The sequence below is a fragment of the Chaetodon auriga genome, chromosome 4 (genome assembly GCF_051107435.1).
Source record: "Chaetodon auriga isolate fChaAug3 chromosome 4, fChaAug3.hap1, whole genome shotgun sequence".
Taxonomy (NCBI): domain Eukaryota; kingdom Metazoa; phylum Chordata; class Actinopteri; order Chaetodontiformes; family Chaetodontidae; genus Chaetodon; species Chaetodon auriga.
In genome coordinates this window covers 15,377,494-15,398,121 of record NC_135077.1, presented here as the reverse complement: position 1 = coordinate 15,398,121, position 20,628 = coordinate 15,377,494, and the positions used below count along the sequence as shown (strand labels likewise).

At 41.8% G+C, this 20,628-nt stretch overlaps 2 protein-coding genes across 6 annotated transcripts; both read left to right on the top strand.

Annotated features, from left to right (window-relative positions):
• Positions 1-227: 227 nt before the first annotated feature.
• Positions 228-5,832, top strand: LOC143319893 (3-mercaptopyruvate sulfurtransferase-like). 2 transcript variants are annotated; one of them, XM_076729152.1, is made up of 4 exons: positions 234-855; positions 3,893-4,206; positions 4,922-4,953; positions 5,819-5,832. In XM_076729152.1, the coding sequence occupies exons 1-2, from the start codon at positions 276-278 to the stop codon at positions 4,189-4,191; spliced, it is 879 nt and encodes a 292-aa protein (XP_076585267.1). In that variant the 5' UTR covers positions 234-275; the 3' UTR covers positions 4,192-4,206; positions 4,922-4,953; positions 5,819-5,832. The 2 variants fall into 2 exon arrangements, with proteins under 2 accessions (XP_076585266.1, XP_076585267.1); XM_076729151.1 differs by lacking the exon at positions 5,819-5,832 and having other exon boundaries at positions 228-855; positions 3,893-5,412.
• LOC143319892 (uncharacterized) lies at positions 5,651-19,894 on the top strand. 4 transcript variants are annotated; one of them, XM_076729150.1, is made up of 11 exons: positions 5,651-5,762; positions 12,909-12,967; positions 14,681-14,925; positions 15,033-15,144; positions 15,261-15,357; positions 15,655-15,742; positions 15,835-15,965; positions 16,173-16,413; positions 16,573-16,660; positions 16,765-16,834; positions 17,513-19,894. In XM_076729150.1, the coding sequence occupies exons 3-11, from the start codon at positions 14,814-14,816 to the stop codon at positions 18,527-18,529; spliced, it is 1,956 nt and encodes a 651-aa protein (XP_076585265.1). In that variant the 5' UTR covers positions 5,651-5,762; positions 12,909-12,967; positions 14,681-14,813; the 3' UTR covers positions 18,530-19,894. The 4 variants fall into 4 exon arrangements, with proteins under 4 accessions (XP_076585265.1, XP_076585262.1, XP_076585264.1 ...); XM_076729147.1 differs by having other exon boundaries at positions 5,651-5,845; XM_076729149.1 differs by lacking the exon at positions 5,651-5,762 and adding an exon at positions 7,669-7,941.
• Positions 19,895-20,628: the final 734 nt, after the last annotated feature.

Sequence of the window (20,628 nt, the reverse complement as noted above, 5' to 3'; positions counted from 1 at the left end):
CAATATATGAATGAGTTTAAATACCCAGTGCAGGTTGCAAACAGAAATGTCCTAATTGTGCCTTACAAAGTAATCACATTACTGTCACTAGTCACCGCCTACATTCACTTCCAGCTGTTGCCCAGGAAAAAAGTGAGGCCGGGTTGGTCTCTCTCTCTCTCTCTCTCTCTCTCTCTCTCTCTCTCTCTCTCTCTCTCGACCTTTGGCACATTAGTCTCTCTCAGCTGATTAAAGAACCGTAAACTCTGCAGCCTGTCTGCCTCCCAGAGTTAACCATGGCGCTTCAAGCGAGAGCTGTGCTCACCACCAAATTGCTTGCGGAGGCTATGAAAGTCCAGGGGAAAGTGCGCATCCTGGACGCGTCCTGGTATTTACCCAAACTGCGGCGCAACGCCAAGAGCGAGTTCAAGAAGCGGCACATCCCGGGCGCAGCTTTCTTTGACATAGACCAGTGCTGCGATAAAACGTCTCCTCTGGACCACATGCTGCCGTCAGAGGAGTTTTTTGCAGATTATGTCGGAAATTTGGGAATAGAGAACGACACGCACGTCGTGGTGTACGACGGCAGCGAGTTCGGTGCGTTCTCTGCGCCCCGCGTATGGTGGATGTTCCGGGTGTTCGGCCACAGTGCGGTGTCGCTGCTCAACGGGGGGCTCAGGAACTGGGAGCTGGAGGGACGACCGATGGGCGACCAGTTTATCAGACCAACACCGACCGAGTTTAAGGCCTCCCTGAAGCGCTCCTGGGTCAAGACCTATCAGGATGTCCTGGATAACCTGGACACCAAAGCCTTCCAGGTGGTGGACACCAGGCCCGCAAGAAGGTTCAAAGGAGTGGACCCGGAACCCAGAGACAGTGAGTAGTCTGCAACCAAGTCTTGCTGCTGGAGCCAAAGCAAACGCACAGTTTCAAAAATAATGCTCAAATAGATAAAAATCGACAAATAAAAACAAGGACAACAAAGCTGAACAAACATAATCATAGAATGAATACAAATGCGGAAAAATATATACACAACAAATATGCACAAAAAGCAACAATGAACAACATGCACCATCTTTGTAATATCTCTGTACATATAGATGTCTATACAATGACTAGAATAAATATTTATTTGAATTATGGATACACAGGAAGATTATTTAGGTGGTAGATGACAAGTAAGGTTCACCTTAACTTGGCTTTCATCTTTTCTGACAGCAGAAGGTTATAAGATAATAAAAGAATTTCAGATGAGCCGTCATTCTCTCAGCAAATGTGGCCTCAGCCTTGGACCCAGAGTACGACGGTACCTCTGTTCTCCGGTCTTATAGGGACAAAATCATTGATGATGACGCTGATGATTAAGACGTTTGGTTTGAGGTTTGACTAACACAGTCGTGGTACATCACCTCCAGAAAATTCACACCTAGGTCAGCTCGTTCAAGTCTGTGCTAACAGGCATGTCGTCAAACGCAGTCATGTTGTGTGTGAAGCTGTTGATTTCAGGAAAAACATGCAGAGTTGAATTTTCCCTAAAGTAAAGGTTGACTCTGTGATAAGTCATGCAGCTCAATGTGCTTCCAGTAAGTAACATACAGCATTCGCTTACTCAGACTTACACGAGCTGCCACCTCTGACGAAATGAGTCACAATCATTTTCAAAAAACTTCTGAAAACTGTGAACTAATGCGGAGAGGTAATTATGACAGTAACTTTTCATTATATGGTGAGATATGGTGAATTTTTATCTTAACTTGCCCATGTTTAACTAAAAATCTTTAGTGGCTGCACCTAGAAGAATTGCCCAAAGCCTGACTGATAGCCTGCGTTAAAGCCTCATTGATGGGACACTGTTCATTCACAGATCAGATCTTCCTCTGGCCGTCAGTCATGTGATGTGCTGGCACGTCCGTCTGTCGGTTTTTGCTGATTTCCTGAGGATATTGATGGTAAATCAGTGTGATTTAAAGGAGCGGTGGACTCCAGGTCACAGCTGCTACTGCTCGACAACAATTCAAATGATATTAATGAGGATATTTGATGTTGTGGCACATGTGCGCTCAATCACATATACAAAGATCAATGTTCAGCTCAATGATCTAACTGTTGCGTAACTGTTGCAATGATTCATCCATCAGTTTTTAACCGTAAAATGAATCACCAATTAGTCATTTTTTTTTTAAAGAAGAAAGCAAAAATACGCTGATTCCAGCTTCCTAAATGTGAATATTTTCTGGTATGACAGTAAACTGAATATCTTTGGGTTGTGGACAAAACAAGACATTCAATGACGTCATCTTGAGCTTTGGGAAACAGTGATCAACTTCGCACATTTTATAGTGCAAACAACCAATTAATCGAGAAAATAATCAACAGATTAACTGAAGTTAACACAGAAAAAAAACGTATCTGGTAAATGAGTCAATAAGTTTGTCAACTAATTGTTTTAAATCTTCACTGTGTGGATGCTTTGCCAAACATTCATACACACTTGGGGTCTTTAGAGCCTGTTAAGTAACACGTTAAGATACAAATTAAAATTTCATTGCTATTGCAAACATTTGTAATATCCCCAAAACACATTTTACCTTGTATTTCTTTCCATATACATGATAAAATAATGACATATTGTGCATTGTGACACAGGGACTACTGTGACTGCTTGATGACTGACATGTAACCAAACACAAATTGGTCAGCACAGTAATTGGAAATCACAGTCATTGTGTCGCGGGGCGTCGTTGTGAACCTGACACCTGAATAAATACTCTTCTTCATCCTATCCTATCCTGCGATTCCACGCTATCTATGGAAAACAGATGGGTTATATTAAGAAACAACCTAATGAACAGAGATATAACTATTGTGACAGTACGGGTTCAGCATGGCGCAGACAGACAGGGGAAAGAAAATCTGGTCCACTGAGTCCACGACTTCAGTGTACGCAGGCTTCTTGCAGAGTTTACTCCGGACAAACACACACGGGCAGGCAGCAGCCTAAACCACACAATAACACAAACACATCAGGAGAGCGCACGTACAGAACATGCGCCCATAACGATGGATTATATCTACAGTCACTGACCCATATGCGCACACACACACACACACACACACACACACACACACACACACAGAGCTGAGAGACAGTAGCTGGTAGAGTGAATGGTTTAGCTTTTAGATGTTGTCCATCCTTAGGTCGATCTTTACAGATAGCAGTCAGTATTCAGTGATAAGATGCCTATAGTACGTGCCTTATCTTATTCCATTACATTCCCACCCCGACCCACCCACCCAATCCCCACACATGTATCTGCATCCATACTGTATGTACAGTACACACAATAATGCACACAGAGAAACACTTTGATGTGCTGTTAGCAGTGAACTTTGACCTCTGTTTCTGTTGAAAAGATATGTTTGCTATGCAGTGTGTACTTTAGATTTAGATTGGAATTCTTGTCTTAGTAAAAAAAGATTTTTTGGGAACAGCGTGGGAAGACATGGTGCAACCTTTGCTCCACCACGCTGGCGAAATGGTTTGTGTCCACGTTCTCTTTGCTGTAGCCCAGACTCGACCCCCTCAGCATCTGCCATGTTTATCTGCTTTGTACTCGTGTTTATGATCACAGTGATGCTTTGCTAACTTTATCTCATCTGTTTGCACAAGTATTATCCCTTTCCACTGGTGAAATAATGCTGAGTATCTGATAGTAGAGTGTGGCTGGAGTGATGTAACACTTCCTGTGCCCTCTGACCTCTTAGTCTGTCTCATGCCTGCATCACTCACAGCTGCAAGATGTGTTTGAGAAATTCCCCAGAAACTCCAGAGAGTGGACAAAACAAAACAACAAAAGCCTTTCTGTCCTTGTGTGTCACTGTCTTTCTGTTCTCTCTTTCTGATTGGCAGACACAGAGCCAGGCCACATTCCCGGCTCCATCAGCATGCCCTTCCAGTCCTTCCTGTCCCAGTCGGGTCACTTCCTGCCCAAGGAGCAACTCCAGGCTCTGTTCGCCCGGGCTGGCGTGGACCTCAGCCGCCCAATTTGTGTCTTGTGTGGCTCAGCCGTGACTGCGTGTCACGCGGCGCTGGCGGCCCATGAATGCGGGCATCCTGGGGTGTGGGTGTACGACGGCGGCTGGTCGGAGTGGTACACCCGCGCTGTGCCTGAACTCATCATATCTGACGGACGAGGGAAACATTTGTGAAGCATTGTTGAGGAGGTAAAACTGGATCGGACTGGTACCGGATGACAAGAAGAGAAGGATGTTTGCTTGTTTTTGTGTGCTAAAGTTTAAAGGAATAGTTTGACATTTTGGGAAATACTTCCTGCTTATGCTACTTATTTGCTTTTTTGGTGAGAGTTCGATGAGAAGGTTGACACTGCTCTCATATCTGTATTCTAAATATGAAGCCACAGCTGGTTCGCCCGGCTTACCATAAAGACTGGAACCAGGGGAGAACATCTAGCCTGAAGCCATAGAGCACCTTTAAATTGTAGAAATTTTAACCTTATATTTTGTTTGATTCATCGGTGCACAAAAAGAAATGTAAAAACCACGAGTTGTGTTTGTCAGAGCCAGGCTAGCGGTTTTCCCCTGCCCCCAGTCTTAATGCTAAGCTAAGCTAACAGCCTGCTGTCATATTTAGTGTATGAGAGTGGTATCGATCGATCTTCTCATTTACTTCTCTGCAAAAAATGAATAAGAAGATCTGTAAAACTGTTCCTTCAACACTGAAAGAAAACAATGCAGAGTTAAATCATAAGGGCCGTTTCTGTCATTCCGGAGGACGTGACTAAAGCAATATGCGAACACTAAACTTGACTTTTTAGTCAGTTTTGAAGCTAAAAAAGTTTGTTTACAGCTGCAGTGCTTACGTTGGAATAAAACAGAGCTGCACTTTGAATCACAGTGAGTCTGTTGAAATCTCATGCAGGCTCCGTCTACTCCTCATGAAGCATGCTGTATGTGAGTATGAAGCTCTGACTGACTGTCAGACTTCTGACAGTTTCTCTCTCGCTCTCTCTCTCTCTCTCTCTCTCTCTCTCTCTCTCTCTCTTCACTCTAATATGTAATCATTTCCATTATGGGAATTTGCGTTTTGTCAATATGGGAACAAACACTTTGAGTCCGATAAATGCATGAAATAAAATAGAATAACAGCCAAGTTTTATTGCTTTTTAGATTATTTGTTTTCAGACTCCCCCAGATTTGATCCCGCAACCTGCTCCACAGCAATTTCAATACGCTACGTCAAAAGCTTTCTTTTTTTTATCTTTGGCAACTTTTTACAGGCTCAGACAGTGTTATGACAACAAATAATATTAGCCTACATTTTATATTACTAATAACTCAACATGCTGGTTATCCACCTCTTCTTATTCACTTTACCTTCTGCCTTAAAATAACGGTGAGCGGTGCCACCATTGAAATCATCTTGCATTGTGTTAAAAGAATGAGCAACAACACACATATTAACACTTGGTGTTTTTGCTTCGTCATTTAAGAAAAGAGAAGCTGTAAATATAAGGAAACCAAGGGATCCAAGTGATTTAAGCTGAAAATAAGTCAGGTTAACATGGCCTGAAATAAACGGGAAGTGTACCCTGTGAAGCCTTCCTCTTTTTGTTAGTGGTCACTTGTTTCTGAAAGGTGATTTCTGAGAACTATACAGCTAAACGTCCTCTTCTACGGATGTTGTATGAATAATACAAAGAGGAGTGAGTCAAAGTCTTTTCCAGCCAGAGGGAGTTGTCGTCTTGACTTGCCCCTAACTGGTGAGTGTGTTGATCTGATAAAGAAATAATTTCTGTTATCTTGCTGTGAACACGAGGTCCACTGAGGCAGATCGACCCACAGGGTAAGTCCACTGCCAAAAATGCTTCTATTTGATCCCTTTTTTTCTTAATTGAGCCATTTTTTGAAAATAATTTCAAGATTTCGAGAGTACCATGTGTACGCTCATTAGAATTGTGAAACAATATGAGAACAAGATATGAATGTCTTTCCATTTTTTAACAACAAAATCATTTAATGTCTGAATTTCAGCTGATACGAACACACAGAAACAGTGTCCACATGAGGCCAGCAAAGAATTTACTCAGCACAGGCCTGCAATACTGTTGGGAGTGTCTCAGAGATCTGTCCTCACCTGTGAGGTGTTAGTTTCTGGAAGTTTTAAGGTTCGTAAAAATGCTGCCTGTGATGTCTGGTCGGTCTTGCAAAAAACTAATAATCATTTAGATATTAATCATCCTCTGCTGCCCTGCCTGATGAACAAATGGTTTGCTAACTTTTTCAGTTTCGGAATTAAGTCAAACCAAAGCTTGTGTGAATCTGAATCAGGACACCGTGGAGTATTTTAAACACTCATGAACGAAGATATTTAGATCATAATGGATCAGTGTCTGCGGCTGCACACAAACAGAGATGTGAGAGCTGCTGTTGACAGAGCAGAAGTTTCATTTGTGTATGCTGGTTTCCAAAAAGTTGAAGTTCTCTCCACATGGAGAACTCAACATGATTGGCCGATACTACTCAGACCACAAATGGACAGCTAATGAAAACCAGAAGGCTTCTGATATCAAATTTTTGCCCCTTTCCCACAGATTCTGCATTCATATGCTGATATCTGTTTATAGACGCTATATTTACAGTGTCTGTTTTTAAAAAAAACACCGGGGGGCGCCAACGTAAAACAAATGTAATTGTATACACCGTTGGAGATGCTACAAGCAGAATCTTCTATAAACCACTTAAACCATCAGACAGAAATGTGCATGGAAAAATTAACTTGACGAAGTGTTCAAACCTGCACCTGAGTCTGACCTTGAAGGCTAATCACTGAAATGAAGCCCACAGTGTTTCACAGGGCGAGAGTTAAACAGCACGGACAAAAAGGAAAAACAAAAACAGACAAGAATAAATAGAATTTTGCAAGAGTTAAGAAAGTACAGCCCTAAAACAAAAATCAGTAACATACAATAAATACACAGAACGGATAAAAAAAGTATTAACACCAATGACTTAAACTTAAGGCAACAAATGACGAGACCTTGGATAAAAAAACAGGCTAAAAAGACATGTCTTGAGGTTTAATGATCACAGCAACAAGCCATGTGCACTCTCTTGGCTGAGAAGTAGTCCTGCACATGCCCCCCTGTTAAAGCACATGCAGTCTTTACAGCTTTTGTACAGATTAATCAAACTGGATGTAACTTGTCAACTAGGAGCAGTTTAGAGGTGCTGTAGGCAGATTTCAGCCAGAGCCAGACAAGCTGTTTCCAGTCTTTATGCTAAGGGCGGCTAACCATCTGTTGGTTATAGCTTCATATAGACCATATGAATATGTGAGTTAAATCAATCTGATCAAACTCTTGGCAGGAAAACAAATGACGGAAAAGCAGAAATGAAATTAAGGGTCCTTGAGTTTGTATTAGATGTGTTAGGGATCTGGGGTGTTTTGAGGGTTGTTTAAGGCCATTTTAAGGTCTAGTCTGGGAAAGCATACACTAGTTACTTCTCACAATCACATTTTGAAGAGTCAACAATTAACCAAACCTCAGTTTCTACTGCGCCTGAAACTACTGTTAAACAGCAATAAAAAAAAAAAGGGGAATAGAAAATAAAAAGCAGGCCAACAAAAAAAAAAGAGACCCTAAAAGGGATTTCCACCCTGTTGTTTCACGCTTGTTCTTGAAACATGGATAGCATATCACAGAGATCGTGCTGTGAGGGAAACCACGAACCACAGCCATTTTTTTTTTTTCTTCACTCTGAAACCGTTCCAATGCGTCACTTTAGGTGTTGAGGCCAGAGTGTAGTTTTTGAAGGGAAACAAAAGTTTTCAGTACACTGTGACAAGTCTACAGCCATGAACGCGACAGATCAATCCTTTTGAATGTACAAGGACAATCGCAGAAAGGGGAGAGATTGCCACAGAAAGACTCTGGATACGTAAGTTCTTGTACAGGTTTATTTTGGTCAAGAGCTATTTTCTGTTACAGCTCTGGCTTGTTTCTCGCTGTCATGAATGAATGAGTCTGTGACAGGAAATTATGCTCTAGCATAAGTGGGTATGATGACAAAGATGATAAAGTGAGCTGTGTCTGTTCAGGATGTATTTGTGATAAATGGTCTTACTGTGACGATGAAGATGATGACATTTTGCCACTAAGATAATGACCGCAGGACCTTTCTGAGAACCTTTGATTTTAACTTTTTTTTTCAAAGTGAGACATGAGTTAGCAAAATAATGATGTTTGAGAAGACCATTTGAACTCAAGGTCCTCTTTCCTCAAGCTTTCAATGGCCACTCATGGTACATTAATGAAATATGTCGATAACAGCTAATCTTTGGTGTAGTCAAGTTTGTCATTGGGGAAATTATTTAACCAAATGTTACAAAAGACAATTTAGAGGGTAAGATACAGTCATGGCTGTGAGGAGTTTCATCCCAGAAACCATCTAAAACATCTGGTGTTATGTTTTTAAAGGTTGTTTGGCATGAAATTCTTCACTCTGTGTACTGCATCAAAGTAAGAACCAGGGATTTATGAGGCTCACAGATAAACTGTGGCACCCTGCCTTACATACACTCTTACCATGCCGTAAAAATAGGGACCTGAACAAGGGAGAAAAAAAGAGAGACAGTTATGTGGGTGAACACGACTTTGCTACGTGGGGAGGTGAAAGAAGGTGAAGAAAGTGAGAGACAGAAGGTTAAGCTGTGGGTGTGAGGAGAGAGAAACTCTTCACGTTCTTCTGCTGAATAAACAAGAGTCTACAGCCACACCAGCAGCTCTGTGAGGCTGTGCTTTGAGCTAAATGCTAATGTTGCCAACCAGTACCAATAAAGTACTGGACAAATTCTGACCAGATGCTGGCAGTGGAGGAAAAGTCAGGACATCAAAGTCATTACATTTCATCCAGGACCAGAGAAAAATGTAATGAGATACATCTTCTAAATGATGAATTGTTTACAATCCAGTCCAGTAAATGTTGAACAAATAACCTGACAAGCCCACACACTTATTCTACTCATCAGCCATGATGCTGCTGCTGTTTCAGGTCGTGCTGCTTACTCCTACATGCTACATGCTGTTGTTGCAAGTTCATTTCTCACACCATCACCCCACACTTCCAGTTACGGCTTTATAACCAAACCAACAATGGCATTTTTGTGTACACCATTCTTTACACTTGTGCACTGGTGATTGCACCTCAAGCCACCTTTTCATCATGCTGCTCAAGTTTGCTGCTGATGCGTCATCAAGGATAAGAACCTCAAGCTCAATGTCTGGAAGACAATGCAGATGGTCATGGAAACAGACACGTCCGCATCCCCTATTACTCAACAGCAACACAGCTGGTTGATGACAAGGTGGTGGAGTCTGTTAAGTTTCTGGGCACCACAATCACCACCAGTGACTTGACACTATCATCAAGCGAGCTCATCAGAGGATGTTCTTCCTCAGCCTGCTCCAAAAGATGAACATCTCCCCAAAAGTTAGCACCCAGTTCTACAGAGCCACTCTCGGACACTCTCTCAGATATGTTCGCTGATGTTTGCTGGTGTTCTGCATGATGCCAGGGCCAGACAGCAGGCAGGAGGGCAGTGGTAGATCCATCAAACCCGGCTCGCTGCCTCTTCAAGCTTCCCAGCGGCCGCAGGTTCGGCCCCATCAGGACCAAAACCACCAAACACCTGAACGTCCTGACTCCTTCCCTCAACCTCTGGCTGCCTCATCGTGTCATATCAATATCAGTGAGGACACTCATTGTGTCCTCATTGATATTGATATGACACAATGGGGGTCCTTTTCAATTGGAGCCCTCATTTGACCGTGGCCTTACCTTCAGATACAAGACAAATGTTTTTTTTAGGCTGGTTTTGCTGGTTTATTTTCTGCCTGTCAGTATGACAGCTGTTAGAAGCTGTGATCTATGCAGTCCCTCCATCAGTATCAGTTTAAGAAATCATGAAAGGAAGAGGATTCTTGCTGGGTAGTATTTTTTTTTTTTTTAATTTTTTGAAACAACAGTAGCTTTCTGGGAAGAGAAGGGGGTTAGGAAGTGGTTTTCTGTGTGTTTTCTGTGTGCGTGTAGTTTGTGGTCATTTCTGTGCTTGTTTCTGTGTGAAACAGAGAAAGAAAAGAATGAAAGAAAGAGAGGAAAGAGAGAGAGAGAGAGAGAGAGAGAGAGAGAGAGAGAGAGAGAGTGTCAGCTCTTTCATTTCAGTTGGAGTAGATTAGGGGAAGTCCAAATGTCAGAAGAAGACCGATATCAACGACAAAGTATCTCGGCGAAAGCGGTTAGAAAGAGGTTGACTATCAAGTGGCTGACAACGTGAGACTAGGAGGAGTAGTTGATTTGAGAGTGTGATTCAAAGCGCTTCCCCGCTGAGGCCTTTCCCACTATCAGCTGCTGATCATGAAATGTGCAGACTCAAATCTCCAGCGTTCACTTGGGAAATGCTGGAAAAGTACAGACCCTCAGTAGGGGAAGTTGGTGGACTGTACAGCATGACTTCAAATCTCATGACATCAAGCTTGATTTGGTCACATTAAAGGGGGCTTGTAGCAGCTGCACTGCTGAGACTTCTGCACAGCAGCAGCAGAGAGATCACACATTTCTTAGTGTAAAAGCTTTATCTTTGGATTGGTATCATCTTCTGAACTATCAGCCCATCAGCCTTAAAAGACCCAGACAGTCACAATTGCGCAGACTGAGCGGAAGATTTTATTAAGTGAGAATCCACACAGTGATTTCAAATCATACAGTGGAAAATACTCATTTCTGAAACTTCAAGCAAAGCTCTGGTGAGCAGTTTAATCACTGTTATGCATCGGTTCATACGGTACGTTAACCTGTGATTAACCATGCAAACAATATTGCTGCTTGATGCTTTGTCAGATGATAACTGACCTGAAGCTGACCTAACTGTCAGTTAAACCGAAAACAGACTCTAAAAAATAGATCATCTTTCTTTCTCAATGCATCCTCATATTTGGTTGTGATTGCTGTGGTTGCATCGCACATATTTCCAGTTGATATGATTAGTGTTCTCTCATCACATGAAGTCTGATATCATTAAAGCAGAGTTAATCCTGCTTGTCCTCTGTGGGACAAAAAGCCACAACAAGCTCCCTCCATCATTTCCTTCCATCCTTGCCAACAAGTGGAGTATCCCCCAAGTTTATCTCGGCCAGCTTGTCTGAAAGTATCCATCTAAATGCAGCCTTTGTGATGTGATCTGGCCATGATAAAGTGGCCCCTGGTTTATTTTAATGATGATATTTTTGCTTTTTCTGTACAATTTCAGGCTTGTGATCTTGTTAGGCCATAAGATGCCACACCGCCTTCTCAAGCAGCCATATGTCTCAATCCTTTTCATATCGGTTTTGGTATCCAGAGCTGTAGTGTATAATAGGATGGCTTGACGCATGTGTTATACAGATGGACTTTTTGTCATAGAAAGCACCAGTTTGTGATTGATACCAATTTTAAACCTTTTGAGTCTTACAAGCAGCACCTGTTAGTGGTATACAATGCAGTGGTATACTGTGGCTTTAAGAGGATGAAGCGAGATCAGCTTCCTTTTTCTCACCTTTTTCAAAAAGTTTTTTTTAAAGAAAACAATTATATAAATAACCTCACGCCTTATTCATCTTCCTGATTGCAGTTATTTATTTAGTTTGCCTCCTATAAAGCACATAATTGCGAGGGCACACTTCACACACATTTTGACTCCCTCACTGACGATAAGTTAATAATGATGATTGCCGAGAACATGACCTGCGATCTGATTAATGCCATTTGAAGAACAGGAAGTGTCGTTAGCAGGAAGTGCACCTGTCAGAATAATGGAACATCTGAGTTCTCAGAAACACTTTGACCTTTATTAAACCACAAAAACAGTTGACCGTGGTGTCAGCAAGAACTAGTGCCGTCCCCTGCTCCTGGGGACGAAAAAAGAAAACGTATGCATATAAATGTCGTGTGTGCACTGCAAAAAACGAAAATGTATGTTTAAGAGAAAGGTATTCTTACAAATATAAAAGGTTTAAAAATCCATTAGAAAAATATTTTTCTGTTGCTGCACAGAGAGAAAGTTTTTGAATCTGGGGCTGTGGGTGTTTGTGGGTCGGTGTGCAGCGGGCTGTAATAACCACATAACACAAATCATACCCAACACACACAGACACACAGACACGCACACACACACACACACACACACACACACACACACACACACACACACATTTCTATTTTTCATCCTGTTTTTGACTGAATTTAAATGTCAGTGTGTTCACATGTAGAAGCAGCAGCGATTCATCACGTATCAACTGAGCTTTTGCCACAAAGGGCAAATGTGGAAAGAACAGGCATCAAATTTCTGATATTAAACACTGTGCTTGTAAAGTGTAAATGCATACAATATACTGGGGAAATGATGGGCTGAAGGGAAGTAAAGCGAGGTAAACAATTAACCTGTGCAGGTGTTAAAAACTGTAGCATTAACACTGAAATAGCCAGAATCCGCTCGTGTTAGGATCACGTTTTTTGTTCTTTTGCAACTGAAATCCTGTATCAGCTTCTATTAATAGAAACAGGTGCACAACAGGTATTGCCATTAGAATAAGCCCTTACTTTTTAGTTGGGAGAAGATACAAGAGGAAACTGCTCAGAGGTGTGAAAGTTCGCCTTGAACTCAATTTCCACACCTTTCACGCTTGAAGTGTTAGTCGGGAGCGGGGGTGGATTCAAACTGAGAGAAGACTCAACCGATCTTGATTTGTGATTACATTTCTTAGTACTGACCTTCAGAGAGAGCAGATGTTATCTTTTTTGTCGTTCCTCTTTACAGGGTGGCGGTTTGCCTAATCGAGGAAAACTTTCATTTGTCTGGTGTTTTTTCACAGGCCATCAAACGGAATGAAAGCAGCATTTTGCAACAGATCCTGAGCAGCTTCGCCAACAGGTAAGAGCCTGAAGTCTGTATTTCATGCTCATTTCTATGATTAAGTCTGTTAATGTCTAAGAGGTGGCATATGATGCACTGGTAGGAGTCATTTGCTTAAATTATGCAGTATTCCCCCATTTTTTACGCTGGTATGATGACTGCATGTCTATAAAGCCCACTATTGAAAGTGTTTTGCCAAAGGTTGTTGCAGAGCTAAACACTCAGATCTAATCAACTTACTACTAACAGATTATTCGTGTATCAGCTGCTGTGACTGGCACCACTGTTGGTTCTCTTTTACATGTCTAAAGAAACTTTCAAATAGCATACAAGTCCAGTTTAGTTTATTTAACATTATGAAGGAGCCTATTAAATCATTAAGACAACCACAAATATGTCAAGAATGATGCAATTAAGTCCAAGATATAGTTCTGTTATGGTCTTTGACCGACTCGTCAGCAGTTGCATCAGGTCAAAGTTGTGGTGAAGTAGTGAGTGTTGATACTTAGTTAATGCTTTGGCAGCATTTAATGCAACAAATTAACCCCAAAGGTCATTTGAAAATGTCCAACTTTTGCATCCCCCAGTGACGATATCACCCAAACAATTCGTATGCTATCGCTTATGTGAAAAAATAGAATAATCACATCAACTGCACACAAAGTAAGTGGAGCAAAAAAAAAGACCTGATTTCAAAGATTTCTGCATTCGGCCGAGGCTGGATTACCAAACAGGCAGAGAGGACGACTGCTCCAGGGTCCCAAATGTCACAAGAGCTCCTGGTTCACTGCATATCAATATCAGCTGAGCTGGGTCCCCATGGGTCAACGCAGTAGGATGAGACTAACAGTCAATTTGGCCAAATTGCTGAAGGCCATGCTCTTACTGAAGACGGTGGACTGTGAGATGTAGTGAAGCCAGTAAATGGAACTTGAGCTTAACTGAGCATCCACTAAAAATCTTTTTTTTTTTTTCTCTCACCTTGTAACAACCATAGAGGGCAGCAAAACACTGCTTATCGGGGAAGGGTTGATGAAGTAAAAGATAAAAGATGTAAATAAAAAGGTAAAATGAGATGTGATGCTGATCTTGATCAATGATGTCTGAGTTAACAGGGACTTTCTGGTAAAGCTTTATAATGCAGCACACTGTTTAATGTTTAGCTTCCCACAATTTACAGTGTAATTTGGTCTTTTGTCATGGCATTTGTGACAGTCATTACATAGGCAGTCATAGATGTGCCTACAATAGACTGGATGATTTAGAAAAACAGCAAGTTGAGCAATGTGTCTTGTGAAAACGTGCTCATAGCAGCTATATTCGTCCAGCGTGGCAGCAGCTCGTGACGTGTTGGCTTGAGCAGAAAATAAACTCATCTTTCTCAACAGCTGGTTTGCATTGTTATCTAAGGAGGAAAAACACAGTTCCACGTCACATATTGCATTATCACCGTTTCATTTATTTATGTATTTTGCAAAATAAATCTGTTACATTCTGACAGGCGTTTTATCAGGATGTGTAAGTGGAACCATAGCGAACAAGCACAGGGCAGGATCTGAAACATTTCTATTTTTGTTTCTGTTTTTTGATCACCTGTTGGCATCTCAACTGTTTCTGCCACGTTTGCGGTCAGGGTACTTAGCAGAAATGAACTCTCAAAAATAGCACAAAAATAAGGAAGCAGAGGTGCGTACATGTCGTGATCCCTCTGCCACTTTCATTTCACCACAGCATGAGAAGAAGGAGAAAGTAGTGGTTTAAAACCCAGAAGCCAGAACAAACACAAACCCCAACCCCCCCCTGGTCATCCAGCTGCGGAAACCAACCATTCCGGTGGTTTGAGATCTCCCAAAGAAGAAGCCTGATGACACAAGAAATGGGGAGAAATAAGAGAACCCATCTGCTGTTTCTTCTTCTTGCTCTGCTTCATGTCTGCACCATCACAAAAGCAGATTGCCCCAGCCTCCCAGTTAAAGGTTTTGTTTTGTTTTTTTTTTAAAGATTTTTGATGATTTTTACTTTAATATTGTCTAACTTGAAAATGACACAGTTTCATCCTTTGCATTTCGTCTCATCTGCACAGGTCTCACCTGCTACAGTGACTACAATCGTATCATCACTTGCGTGTGGAACAGCACCGTTGTGGCTGACCGTGCAGATGCTGCCTGCACAATATATGCTGAAAGGGTGCATCAGTACGAGCAAGAAAAACTTGACAAATGTGTCGTAGAAGCATATCTACAGTTATTACATATACAAATAACATTATGAGTGCAGCAATGTGAAATTTACATGAAATTTGTTTTTACAGTTACAATCCATACCACAGTTCCTGTAACCTGCAGCCCATTGACGTCTCCAGACCAGCGATACAGAAGTGCTCCATGATCTTCAGGACCGAGCAGAGGGTGAGTCTGAGAAGCTGAGATGTTGGACTGTCCTTTAAGCATTCAACACTTAAAATTTCTGTTACCTACTTCATTTAATGAAGTACTGTTATTTGTTCCAAAGTTTTCTGACACTTCTAGTGCATTTATATCTACATTTGAGGCTGTACATTTGAGCTGGAGCTTTTAATCAGAGCATCTTATGAGTTCAACTGTCCAGCAGATTATCACCTTTACTACCAAACATGTATCATCATGTTCAAAGCCTGTATACTAAATTTTTAAATAGCAATTTTCTTTTTCTTTAAATCTCCCCAGTTTCTGGACAACCATGTGTTGAACATTAGCGTGAACTGTAACCCTGTGAAGCAAAGTTTGAGCATTTCTTACAAGCCGAGTTGTCACAGTGAGTACAATAAATATATCGCCTGGTTGTGACTGACCTTGTGAGCTGCCCATGATGACCCTGAAACAAATTATGTGTGCATGGTTTTGCAGTAAAACTGAACCCTCCACCAAGACCAGAAATCAACTTTACCAGCTTTTCCTGGTCACCTCAAGTCACCAAGCCGAGAGTCGGACTTTTCCACACCCAACTGCTATGGAAACAACAGGGCCAGTCATGGAGTGTGTGTATATATATTTTTATCTATGCAAATATGTGAATGCATAAGTGTGTGAGTGTGCCTTTGTTAGAGATGAGAGAGACCTTGAATGTTAAAGGATTTGTACAAACAATTCATGCTGTGTGGTTGTTGGAAATCCAGGAAAAAGTACCTGAACGAACATGAAAATAAGCCAATTAAACATCCACTCATTTGTTTCTTCCTGATCAGGATCCCTCTGTGTGGCAAAGAATAATAGACAAGCATTGTGAGTGGGACTGCAGAGCAGAGATAGCTACAAATCTGCTGATACCAGGCGAGAGGTATGAGGCACGTGTTCGAGCGGAGACTGCTGACAGTGACTTGGGGTCAATCTGGAGTGACTGGAGCCCCACTGCAACATGGGTCTCACCCATTGGAGAAGCAAAACCAACACCAACACCAACACCAACACCAATACCACCACCTTCAGGTAAAGGAGTACATTTTTATGTACTCTTGCATAAAAATGACCATTTTAATGTGCTTTTAATTCCCTGTGATTGTGCATTAGAATAATTGCACAAGAATCACAATGGAATAAATACATACCACTTAGCTAACGTGACATATTCTGTCCTGTGTTTGCCAGATGTTACTCGGGGTGTTCTGGGCACACTTGCATGCGTGGTGCTGTTCGCCTTGTTGCTCATACTCTTTAGGACTAACAAAACCACCTGGTAAGCAGACACAACCACAAAGTACTCCTCCAAGACATATGTGCCACTTGGGAGACAAAAATATGTTTGCTTAAGAACAGTGTATTTTTTCTGGGAACTTTTAGGATTTACATCACAAAGACAATCAGAGGTCCACCCTTACCAAACCCAGAAAAGTCCAGTGTGAACTTCCAGGTGAGCTAATGAAATCGTATTTTTCTTCATGTTGCTGCAGACTAATCTTAATAAAAACACTGCATTATTTTATCTTTCACTACTTGCGGGCAGCAGAACAAGCTGTAAAACAAAACACTGATGCATTATTACAGTGACCAAAGCAGACAATTTAGACATTTAGCAGACACAAGGCATCATTAGCATTTAGATGAAGTCTTGACTTGGCCACCATACGAATGTAAGTCCAACCATTACTCTTCTTTTATCTTTGTTTTGCTGTCCTCCTGATTTTTTTGGCCATATTTTGTCAAAGTGGTACATAACATGACCAGGGGTGTGATCTTAAATGATTAAAAGGTGTTTCTCATTTCATCTTGACTTTAAAAATAGCAATACGTGTTAAAAAAGGCCAAGCACAACATGACAGAAAACAATAGCACCATGCACAGCCTGTGTAGGGTGTGAAACCAGATAGAAAAAAAATTACTCATTAGTCACAAGACACATCTTCCTTTTCATCCAAAAGGTTAAACTATGTCACTGTAGCAGCAGAGACACAAACACTTTCAGTGCTATTTATTATAAACAGTACTTGCCTGGAAGTTTCATGCAGCTTTACAATCTTATATTCTTCTGTATTTTTAACTGTTCCTATTCCTCCCCTTGCTCCTCCACCTTTGACCTCTTCTCCTCCAGAACTGGTTGAGTCCTCACTTCACCAGCGAATCCTTTCATTCTTTCTTGAGACCGGTGGATACCATCTCTGTCGAGGTAACCTCCGTTGTGGATGCCGTTGCACCCAGCGGGCCAGAGGCGGCACTGCAAGAGAAGATGAAAAGCAAGAGCAGCTATGACACAACCAGTTCCAACTTCTCCAACCCCAGTTACTCTCAGATGTCGCCTCCTCCTCCTCTTCCTCCTGTCTCCTTGCTCACTGCGGGGAATCTGGAGGCCTGTGGTACTGATACACCGTATGGACCAGTTGGTAGTCATGGTGAGGGAAAAAGCGCAGAACAGGTTGAGGATGAAGTGAGAGCAAAAGAGGAGGCGCTCCTACAGCTACTCTCCAAACGTAGCAACAACAGTGAGTCTATGCTGGTAATTTCAGATTATGAGATGGCTGAGAAGCCCCAGATCGAGCGCCTCAGGCTCCAGAGTCTAGATTCAGGTGTGTGCAGTGGTGAAGAGGTCAGTCAAGAGAGCCTGGAGGCAGATAGCATCAATGGGACTGATTGCCAAGATGACGGTCCTGAGGGCAAGGGGGAGAGGGAGGGAGGGAATGAAAAAGAAGTAAATTTTCACAAGCTGTTTGGAGGTATGTTTGACAAAGGGTCCATTCAGGTTTGTTCCGGTTACGAGCAAGTCCAGAAGCTGCAGGCTGACGGCGCTGAGCTCCCAAGCCTGGATTCAGGCATTAGCAGCGGGAGCGAGGAGCAGCTGAGTCAGGAGGAGAGCCTGGAGGATATTGATAAGCCCACTGAATCCACTAGCCTCCTGTTTCCTTCTCCTTCTCCTGCTCCTCCTTCCAGCGCATTAGCATGCTCCTCGCCCTCTTTCACACCACTGCCCTTGAACTTCTGGGCGGCAGGTTTGAGTGCAGCTCTGCCTCCTCCTCCAAGTCAAGCACTGGAGAGGATTGCACTAATGTCAACGATCAGGTCAGTGGAGCCCTCTGGTGACGGATACATGCCAGTAAGACAGGAACAGAGCTAAAAACAGGAGTTTCTTCAGTAGAAGCTGTACAGTGTAGTATGTAGCATGTGCAGGATTCATGCCAGCCTGATAGAGTCAGTTCACACACTTGTTCTCAGTAGTGTGTAACATCATATGGTCATTCTTCTAACCCAAAGATGGGTTGATTTTAATGAATGTATTTTTTCTATATGGCCTTATTATACATATTTATCACAATTATTTATCTTGTAATGTCTAATACTCATCTGCGTAGTGAGTTGCTTTGAGTGATGACAAATGGCGCAAGTTAATAAAAACCAAGCAAATCACGATAAGAAACAAAAAGAGAAATGCAAGAGGTCTAAAGCCACTCTTAATGTTTCCACCTTGTCCATTTCTTATACATTAAAAAAGTAAAAAAAAAAAAGAAAAAAAAAGTGTATATTTTATCTTGCTCATTGTGACAATCCCCAGGGAGAAATATGTAATAGGCAATGTCTACCAGTGTTCAGCTTGCAGGGTTTTCATGTTGAAGTGTTGCCGGTGACACAGTGTGCTAAATGTCTTGATGAGTTCCAGTACTATAGCTCTGGAGACATTTTTCACTTGTTCAATGTGGGCCAATGCATGCAGATATTCACATGTACGAAAGCATGGCGTCCAGGTTACTAATCTGTAAGCAAAATAACGTGACCAGCGGCAGCCATCCCTGCTCTTAAAGAGCAGCTTTACCGCTGCCTATAGAAATAAGAGTAGTATATCAGATGTTTAAAGCTATACTTAACTGTAATGTAATGTCACTTTTCTCAAATTTTAGGATTTGGTGTTGTAAATTTAGCTAAGACCACTGAGAGTATAGTCTGGCTACACTGTATTCGTCCTTGCTAAATGCATTTCCTACCTCATAAAGCATTTGCAAGCGTTTCTTTCATTTACACCAGCTTGCAGTCTTCTTTCTTCTCCTGTTTTGTTGGTGCATCAACTCTTAGTGGCCTCCTCAGTCAACATGTTTTTGAGTCTCTCCTGTTCTTATGTGTGTTTTCCTCTCGTGTGATAGGACATACAGACAATGCAGTGACCTGCTCATCGAAACATTCCTCCATATCACCAGTCATATGCAAAGTAAATGCAAATGTATGGCAGCTCTATCAAAAACTACTGACTGTGCATATGAACAGGTTGCTGACCTTTTGTACAATCTATGTTTGGACTTATCTTGTTATAGGAATATGTTTTTTAAAGGGGAAAAAAGTTTTGCGGAAGAACAGTTAGCACCCAGTGGCCATGACACTGGTTTTGTTGTTGTTTTCTCTGTATTCTGTATGCAATGATATAATAACTAAAATGAGAGATGTTTTGTAAGAAGTTTAAGTGGTGAAATTTCTGTTGAAATAAATGTGAGTATTTTGGGGCACAGGTAGTTTTGCTTGGATTTCTTTGTCACAAGTTCACTTCAACACAATGTCCTCACTGAAAGCTGAAAACTGTCAATGTGACGGATCGCCTGATGAAGGCATTAGGAGGGATTGAATTTTAGCAGACAGTTATATAAACAACTTACATGCTTACAACTCCAGTTTTGAAAAGGAGAACTCTGCATCTGAGGTAAAAATATTGAATCTTTCTTGTAAACTCAGACTCCTTCAATACACAGATCTCCCCTCAGTCTTCCTCTCTGTGCACTTCATGGCCCAATGGGATTCCCTTGTGCAGGGGAGTTGACTGAGAGCATCACTGTTGCTATAGGTAATGATGACATCAGCACACCTGTACCAACCTGACTCACCGCTGCTCCTTTAAGATGAGAAAGTGCTCTACAACATGCACACTTAGTTATGATCACGCCACCAGTTTTGACGTTGTGCATGTATTTTGGCTTTATTCCACCCTCATCAATGGCATAGAGATAACTTAACCTATCTTGAAGCAACGTGCAGATCCAAACGAGCTTTGGGAAATATTGACTGACTTTACCTTTACCTTTGGACTTACAAACAAAGGGAACCGCTTGCTTCTGTTGGAGCAACATGTCTGGCTACGTGCTTACCAGAGATGCTGAATAAAATCTGTTAAATTGGAAATTCAGACACCAGCGAGCCTCCATGGACAGTGAGATGATTTCAGAGAGAACAAAGGAC

Coding starts and splice junctions, on each gene's coding strand:
- LOC143319893 (XM_076729152.1), top strand. CDS start 276: ATGGCGCTTCAAGCGAGAGCTGTGCTCACCACCAAATTGCTTGCGGAG. Junction 856..3,892: donor GGACCCGGAACCCAGAGACA/GTGAGTAGTCTG, acceptor TCTGATTGGCAG/ACACAGAGCCAGGCCACATT.
- LOC143319892 (XM_076729150.1), top strand. CDS start 14,814: ATGACACAAGAAATGGGGAGAAATAAGAGAACCCATCTGCTGTTTCTT. Junction 15,145..15,260: donor TATGCTGAAAGGGTGCATCA/GTACGAGCAAGA, acceptor TTGTTTTTACAG/TTACAATCCATACCACAGTT. Junction 16,835..17,512: donor AGTCCAGTGTGAACTTCCAG/GTGAGCTAATGA, acceptor CTTCTCCTCCAG/AACTGGTTGAGTCCTCACTT.